General features: G+C 44.2%; 1 protein-coding gene across 2 annotated transcripts; it reads right to left on the reverse strand.

The window, feature by feature from the left end:
- Positions 1 to 83: 83 nt before the first annotated feature.
- LOC143276093 (uncharacterized) lies at positions 84 to 7,310 on the reverse strand. Of its 2 annotated transcripts, none has more exons than XM_076580488.1 (2): positions 7,172 to 7,310; positions 84 to 5,276 (listed from the first exon to the last, which is right to left on the reverse strand). In XM_076580488.1, the coding sequence occupies exons 1-2, from the start codon at positions 7,274 to 7,276 to the stop codon at positions 4,374 to 4,376; spliced, it is 1,008 nt and encodes a 335-aa protein (XP_076436603.1). In that variant the 5' UTR covers positions 7,277 to 7,310; the 3' UTR covers positions 84 to 4,373. The 2 variants fall into 2 exon arrangements, with proteins under 2 accessions (XP_076436603.1, XP_076436602.1); XM_076580487.1 differs by having other exon boundaries at positions 84 to 5,279.
- Between the last annotated feature and the right edge of the window lie 1,633 nt (positions 7,311 to 8,943).

An 8,943-nucleotide genomic window follows, 5' to 3' on the forward strand; every position in this document is an offset into this window, starting at 1 on the left:
TTCACACATCAGCAATAGCAGACGCCATTTTCGCAACTAACAGCCGGTCTTCAATGACCTGCACAGAATATGTGACACCATACCCGGTTTGAATGGAAAGCTCATTCTCAACCTATTCTCTAAACACCTATTAAATCAATTGTCTGTATCGTTCACTGCAATATTATATGTGTTGTGCTTACACACACACTTTAATCAGCTAGAAGCTTACTTGATTTCAGTTTAATCGTTCATCAGTCTAAAGATTTCAACTGACGCTAAGTTTACGTCATTTTGTCCTTCTCGCCACACACTCACTGCTCAACCAGTGTCACGGTACGCTATTGGCTGAGCTGGAATCTGTTTCTGCTCCACCATATTTAATTAATATCTCTTGTCGGATCAGTAAACTACAAATATTATATACTGGCAGAATTGTTGCAATTCCATTTTTTGATCTTTTCAATTGGTGTTTGCCTATGTCAAAACTGATTTAATGCATTTTGTAATTTTTCGCGATGAGCTCACTAAAACTGACCCTTTTTCAGGTGACTTAAATTAAGATTATAAATTCATCTTAAATAATCAACACTTCATTTTATACTCATTAGAAAGTAGGTGTTGAGCTCTTTCTTTTGCGACTTATCCAACATAAATCGGTTCAGGAATCATTTAGAAATCTATCACTGAACACCTTGTAAGAAACACAGTTCTTGTCGGATTTGAGCCAATCTGCTTTGCAGCACACGCGATTGTCTTTGCAGTCCACTTAACTTGCATAAATTAACGGAGTGAGTGATCATCTGGTCACTTTCACCTGGCGAGTCACCGGCTAGGCCCGGCTCTCTCTTGCCGTGTCGTGAGCAGTGTGTGTGTGTATGTGCGTTGTCCCAGAGGCTGACATCTCGCTACGTATCGCTGTAAGTACCGTGTGTAAAATGTGCTGATGATTTGTAAATTGTATTCTTCGACTCAGTACTTGTGTTCATATGAACATGTTATTGCTTTGTTCAGTTATTGCATTGACATGTAGTCACAGCTTGGCTATTATTGTTCTAGAAAATTGCCATGTTGTCGTATGCTTGGAGCAGTGTTCCATTTGATTCTTTTTAATCTCTGGACACTGATAGTTTGTTCAAGAATGTTCTAGTGAGTGCATATGATGCGTTCTTTCTCATTTGCTGTCACTGATGAAGGTTAGGTTTCTTATCCCGCTTCGGTGGAGGAGATTTAAATGTTGAGCACAAGCTTAGATATGTTCATATTTGGCTTTGATGCAACGGATAACGTGTGCACACACACAACACTCGTCATACATATCACACCACAACGGCTCAGTGAATTAGAAATACTTTACATCATAAGACCTCACATCTTGGTGATTGATCTCACAGACACAGAGATCTGGGGGTAACAGAGTGAACGAGAAAATGCTGCTTTCATCCAGCCCCCGGATGGGAAACAAACGAAAAATCAAAAGAAAAAAGTGAGATACAGAAAGAGAGTTTCTTGCAAGGGAAAATACCAACTAAGGTTTGAAAAAGCAGCCATCATCGCTTACCTCACTTTGACCTGACAAACAGCTCGATGTGCACGCTGGAGCACTTTGGATGTGTGCGGGTTTGTTCAGAAAAGCTGAAGTCTCATCCTAACTGTAAAGTTACTCAACATGGTATCAGACTAGCGAGTAATTTCCTATTGTAGTATTGTTAAGTCTGGGACCTGTTTATGGCCGTTAGGAAATTAGCAAACTCGAGAAAACCTAGTAAGCCTATCTGTCAGACTGAGGGTTATTTGGGACAGCAAAGTGACTATGTGTCTGATAGATGTGTGCGTGCATATGTGCTCGCGCGCATGGATGTGGGAACGAGTGAGAGCGATACTTTACGTGCAGGAGTCTGTCAAACCATTTTTAGATCCCTTCCAACTTGCATACAGAAGGAACATATGTACGGATGATGCAATACTTTGTCTTGAACAAAATCTATGAACACCTAAACAAATCAAATACCCGTGTCCGCCTAATGTTCTTTGAGTTTTCTAGTGCTTTTAACACCTCACCTTTTAGCAACAAAAACAAAAACTTATGGACATTGGACTCGCTTTTCCGACGATTTCATGGGTTTTAGACTGCCTTACTAAAAGGCCTCAGCCGAGTTTGTAAAATTAAACGATTTTATGTCTACTTATTCTTTCACAAATACTGGTGCACCAAAAGGCACAGTGCTCTCGCCATTCTTGTATACGGCTGAATGCAGAAGTCTGACCAATTCGTGTCCACTCGTTAAGTTTGCAGATGATTACCGCACTGACAGGACTTATTACTGATGACGATGACGCTGACTACCGAAGAGAAATTGACAGGTTTGTGAAGTGGTGTGAAGAAAATTACCTTGAACTGAATGTTGGCAAAACGAAAGCGCTTGTAATCGACTTCAGAAAAAAGAAATCAAGTTTAAAATTATCACAAAAAATGAAGTGGTCGAACAAGTAGACTCATACAAATATTTTGGTGTGATAATCGACAAGCTGTCTTCTTGGAATGAAAACTCAAATGCACTCATTAAAAAGAGCAAAAGTCGCATGTACTGTCTTAGAAAAATGAAATCTTTTAATGTGTGCAAGCAGATGCTCCAAATGTTTTACACATCCGTTGTCTGCAGTGTTTTAATATACGGAGCCGTGTGCTGGGGGGGAAACCTGACCAAACATGACAAAGACAGGTTGGAAAAAGTCATTAGGAAAGCCGGTGGGGTGGTGGGTACAAGACAAGACACCTTTAGCGACATGTACAATTGAAAATTGACTGATAATTTTGACAGACGAAACACTGGTAGGTTCAGAGCTCCACGCGCAAGAACATATCGCTACATTAATTCATTCATTCCTACAGCCATTCGCGCACACAATCAAAACATCCAATACACTCGCTCACAGGATTCACTCAAGGTCACTGCGTGCGGACAAATCCATTTTCACTAAACCACATCTGCTGAGCAAGTGCCTGACCAGCAGCGTAACCCAACACGCTTCTCCAGCAGAAAAATATAAATGAAAAAAAAAAAAGAAAGAACACAAGTATATCAGTAATAACTATGATAAATGATAACAGTACATTAGAATATACTGCAGGAAAAGATAGGTAGAAGGCAAAGAATGACAAAAACATGAAAGAAAAATGGGACGCGCTCGTGTGCGCCCCCACACACGCATACACCGACGCAAGCGTGAAAACACACACACACACACACGTGTGCGAGTATGTTCGTCAGTGTGTGCATATATAATTACATAATAGATAAGAACGTGTGGGATTCAAACTGACTTTAACGCTTGCATCCCGCGAACTTCTTGTAGAATGTACCAATTCCACAGTATGTGCAACTTGAAAGAATAACGGTAGCAAATGTCAGCATAGCCTTTCAAAAGATTCACTCATTTGAAAAGAATATATCAACTAGACAATTTTCAAACAATTTTTTTTTTTTTTTTAAGTAAAACCATACGGTTTTCGCTACAAACGCCAATCGCAAATTTTCCACTGGTCAGCAAACCGCAAAGGAGCATTGTTAGTCTCCCTTTATCAGACAGTAGTGGTTCAGGGACACTTGAGTATCATGTGTTCAATGTCAAATATGAGTGGTACGCACACACACACACGTTTGCGCGCGCGCGCGCACACACACACACACACATACATACGCACGCACGCGCGCGCGCGCGATGGGAAGACCAATGAGGGAATCACAAAAATGCTCTGTGTGTGTGTGTCAGTGTGTGTGTGTCTTTTACCGATCACCTTTCAGACCTTTCCATCTGCATTCCCAAAGTGTCCACGGTCTGAACTATTTTCGGGTCGATCAGATTTTACATAGCCTGGGTTATCGTTGAACAATGACAATGTGTCGGTGTTGAGTTCAGTCGAGGTCTGCTTCAAAAAATGTAAACGAATATTCAAAATGATTTTGCCAGTTTGTACCAGTTCAAAAGTGATTCTGAATATTAGTTCCAGCTTCTGTACCAGACAGTCCCGGTTCATTTTAAACAGTTCGCAAACGGGTCAATAGATTTGTCACATCGTCAATTTCAAACCAGTTCCACATACTTAAAAAAACAAATTCCATCCATATTTCCAGTCTATTCACTCGCCTGTTTATAAACTATCCCACGAATGTTTCGGTTTGATGTTCAGGAAATGACAGTTAACCAGTGGATTCTGATGTGGGGGTTGATCAGTGGATTCTGATGTGGGGGTTGATCAGTGGATTCTAATGTGATGATTTATCCAGCAGAATATCTTATGGTTAACAAAACCCAATGTGGCGGTTAACCAGTGGATTCTACTGTAATGGTTAACCTGGATTCTGAGACGGTTGACCTGGATTCTGAGACGGTTACCCAGAGGATTCCAAACAACGTTGCCTGGCCAGCTGGTGGGCCGTCCTGTCGGTGTTGAAGCCATAAGAGGCGGGACTGAAGACCCAGGTGAGCGACCTCACTGTGCTGACGGGCAGACTCCGGGCCCACTGGCCGTGCAGGCGGCCATGGCGGATCTTATTGAGCAGACTCATGCAGTCCGTCACCATGACGACCTGTCTGAAGGTCTGACCCCCAATCCAGTCCAGGGCCGCCGTGATGGCCCTTTCCTCCAGAGCCACCCTGTCGACGACATGCCCCACACAGTGACAGTGACGGGCCACCTCCACGTGGCCGTGTTCCGCTACAAAGGCCCAGGCCGACCGGGCCCTCCTGGCCGCCACACACCCCGCAGTGTACACCACCACGCTCCTCGCCCGCACGTGACTCTCCACCACCTTCTGCACGTTCTTCCAGTGAGAACGCAACAACGTGATGTCCACGTGCATGTAGCACCTCAGGGTGCCCCTGACTGGAACAGACTTCCAGCCGGACAGTTCCGGGTCCCTGGTGCCTGGTTCCACGGGGACTGAGGGCGAGACTGCTGCTCCAGACTTCCCCAGCTCCTCTCCTGCAGACTGTGCTGGAGGTTCTCGCCGTGCTGGTTCCGTATCTTCACTGGCCGCGGTGTCTGGCTGAGGGGGTTCAGGGGCTGAGCCTGCTTCCCAGGTCTCCTGGCCTCTCTCTGGACAGTTTATCTCCAGTGAGGATGTGCCCTTTTCTTTGGCTTCATCTTCTGGATCCCCACCAGTTGAATCTTCGTGGGAGTTTTGTTGGGATGAATCCTTTTCTTGGGCTGTGGGACTTGGTTCCTCGGGGCGTTCTGCTTCGTCCACTGCGTCCTCTTGGCTCTCACCGGCTGAACCCGCAACGTTGGTTTCCTGCTGAATACATGAATGAACAAAGTCAAATCAGGCAACACATGTCCAGTGAAATAATGATCACCACAGCAATGTTTTTGAACAATACATTTCATATATTGGAGAATGACATTTGTGTAAATATTGAAGAAAATAAATCAAACCCTTGCACGGTATCTAAATTACTTGTAAAGTTAGGAATCAAACTAGGAATCTACACTTTCTGCAAGCGCATTCCACATCGATATTCAGCCACTGATAAGAGTTCATCTGTCACGAACGTTCATCAAGAAAGTTCATTATTGACGACGTCGGCGACTCCGGAGACTGGAACGCAGACCAAAGGCAGACGCACAAAGAGCTGCAGTGCGGGCAGGCAATAGCAGATGTCTCGTCTTCACGGTACTGACGTTCTGGTCGAGGTGCTGGACGCTTCTTCAGGCTCAAACGCCAGAACTCCCATGTAGACATACAGTCGCCAGGCGGTGCGAGGGTTTCCCACCCGAGGATGGGAATGCCACCCCTCCTCCACTAGACCTGCAGCGTTCAGTCCGATGAGAAACTGGGGTAATATCCAATTTTAGCATCCTAAATTCTGCAGCGTTCAGTCCGATGAGAAACTGGGGTAATATCCAATTTTAGCATCCTAAATTCTGCAGCGTTCAGTCCGATGAGAAACTGGGATAATATCCAATTTTAGCATCCTAAATTCTGCAGCGTTCAGTCCGATGAGAAACTGGGGTAATATCCAATTTTAGCATCCTAAATTCTGCAGCGTTCAGTCCGATGAGAAACTGGGGTAATATCCAATTTTAGCATCCTAAATTCTGCAGCGTTCAGTCCGATGAGAAACTGGGATAATATCCAATTTTAGCATCCTAAATTCTGCAGCGTTCAGTCCGATGAGAAACTGGGATAATATCCAATTTTAGCATCCTAAATTCTGCAGCGGTCAGTCCGATGAGAAACTGGGATAATATCCAATTTTAGCATCCTAAATTCTGCAGCGTTCAGTCCGATGAGAAACTGGGATAATATCCAATTTTAGCATCCTAAATTCTGCAGCGGTCAGTCCGATGAGAAACTGGGATAATATCCAATTTTAGCATCCTAAATTCTGCAGCGTTCAGTCCGATGAGAAACTGGGATAATATCCAATTTTAGCATCCTAAATTCTGCAGCGTTCAGTCCGATGAGAAACTGGGGTAATATCCAATTTTAGCATCCTAAATTCCTGGAACCATATGTATGGTGTATTTCATGTATACTGCTATGCAGGCATGAAGTATAACATCCATTTGACATTTGGCTTCTGCTCTCAGTTTTACCGGTAAATTGTTGTGTGAATTGCCTGAAAAACCACCGTCATAACCCCTTACTAACCTAACAATACACGCTTTCCAGTAACTGCAAATTTGCGGCTCTACGGGAAAGCGTGCAATGTCGTTATCAGGTAAGTAAGGGGTTATGACGGTGGTTTTTCAGGCAATTTACACCACAGTTTACCTTCTCAGAGTGGATGATAAAGGTCAAATGATTGTTATTTATGTTATACTTCATGCCTGCATAGCAATATACACGAAATATTCCCTGCATATAGGTCCAGGAATTTAGTCTGCTAAAATTGGATAAGCTGGTCCCGTGTGCAGCATACACTTAGCGCACGTAAAAGCACCCACGACAATAAAATCCAATCCAATGCAATGATAGGCTCAATCTACATTTCTTCCCCTCCACTCCTCTGTGTGACTGGCATTGTGAACGTCCACACCTTGTGAACACTCTCATTCCGTCTTGAGGGGAAATGTGGATATTGTCATGTAAGAAAAGAAGAGAATAAATCAATCTAAAAAATAGAAAAGAATGGAACAGCATGTGTGTGACCAGAAGAAGAAGAGACAGTCAGTTGTACCCACCTCCATTGCTCCAGGACTGCTCCGCGCTGTGCCGGCCACAGGACTGCCTGCAGTGGACCGGACTGGCCACCAGGCGCTCACCTCTCTGTCCTGCTGAGGGGGCATAAATGTGCACGTGAATCTCCTGTATTGGGTGTCAGGTGTGCAAAACATGTGCCTTGTAAATCTCTGTGTGTGTGTGTGTGTGTGTTTAAATTTGTCTGTCTGTGTCTGTATGTAAATGTGTGTGTGTGTGTATGTGTGGGAGGAGGGCGGCGGGGGTGGAGTGGGGGTTATCCACCATATGATCGGTGTGTGCCATTTTTAATTTTTTTACTTGGGGTTGCGGAGGGTGTGGGGTGAGGGAAGGGGTTACTTGCAAACTTGTTTTTACGAAGAGCAGAGTATAATATTTAAAACATCGACAGATCAAGTGAGATTTATTAACTCTTCACGCGCGCGCGCGCGCACACACACACACACACACACACACATTCCATGAAAAAGTTAAACACCTCAGTAAAAAAAAAAAAAAAAAAAAAAAAATCAGCCTCATTTGTATGTAGAAAGAAAGAGGAGGAAGGGGAGAGAGACAAAGAGACCGGGAATAAAGGAGACAGAGGAAGAATGGGGTGGACTGCACATCAAAACGACATCATACCATGCATAGAAATAGTACTGAAATATACTTAAGATATATAAGAAGCACACAAGTCTTTTCACGTAGTTACCATTGAGAGAGCACGCGCGCGCGCGCACACACACACACACACACACACACATTACTGTTTAAATGTCCTGAATTTGTTCAGAAGATTATATGAAATGTTGTTCCTTTCTCTCCTCCTGCCTTCGAAGGTTTTCTAGAGCAATGAATGGCAGCACAACACGGCATCTTCTCTCTTTCGCTTTCTCGTCCACTGAAGTTCTGGGTTTGCTGTGGCTGCCGCACGCGCGACACGGTCGATTCAGCGCTGTCACACGATGAGCAACAGGATGGTTCGGTCCATTCTATTTATGGCCGTGTTGTGTTCCTCCTGCTGTATGTGTGTGTGTGTGTGTGTGTGTGTGTGTGTGTGTTTCTCCTGTGGTCGTGCAGAGGTGAAGTAGGACAAGAGGCTGACTACCAAGTAAAAGGCTGAAGATGGTGTATGACCACATTTGACCAAGGCGGCTTTTCTTCTTTCCACAGAGACTGGTGTTTTACGCAGAGATAACCCACCTCTCCCTGTGGGTCGCCTGAGGTAAGGTACAGCCTTAGAGATAGGGTACAGACTGAGGTAAGGTAGGCCTACAGCCTTAGAGATAGGGTACAGACTGAGGTAAGGTACAGTCTGAAGTAAGGAACAGACTGGGGTAATAGTCCAGGACAGATACAAAAATGGTCAAAATGTCTGCAACAAACCGTTCTTTTCACGATAAAATAGAATAAATCATACTGATCACGCTGATATAAACTTGACCGCTGTAGGTGGGCGGGAACATGATTAGATTTTGATTTTTAAAAACTTGAAGCCCACGGAGTAAAAGGCCCAATACTCAACTGGATATCAGCCTTCCTTGGAGACCGAAAACAAAGAGTCAGAATCAATGGAACCTTCTCAGACGAAGTAGCAGTCACAAGCGGTATCCCTCAAGGCAGTGTACTAGGACCAATCCTGTTTGTCATCTACGTCAACGATCTTCCGAAACATGTACAAAACACCGTCAAACTGTTTGCAGATGACACAAAAATCCATGCCGCTAGCGACAACCAGGAATCGACCGCATCTCTCCAGCAAGACCTAGACAGC

The sequence above is a fragment of the Babylonia areolata genome, chromosome 31, assembly GCF_041734735.1.
Source record: "Babylonia areolata isolate BAREFJ2019XMU chromosome 31, ASM4173473v1, whole genome shotgun sequence".
Taxonomy (NCBI): Eukaryota; Metazoa; Mollusca; class Gastropoda; order Neogastropoda; family Buccinidae; genus Babylonia; species Babylonia areolata.

Bases quoted from the DNA above. Each gene is read 5' to 3' on its own strand.
- LOC143276093 (XM_076580487.1), bottom strand. From the start codon at position 7,276: ATGCCCCCTCAGCAGGACAGAGAGGTGAGCGCCTGGTGGCCAGTCCGG. The intron at 5,280-7,171 runs GTGGGTACAACT...TCATGTATTCAG, and splicing joins GCAGTCCTGGAGCAATGGAG to CAGGAAACCAACGTTGCGGG.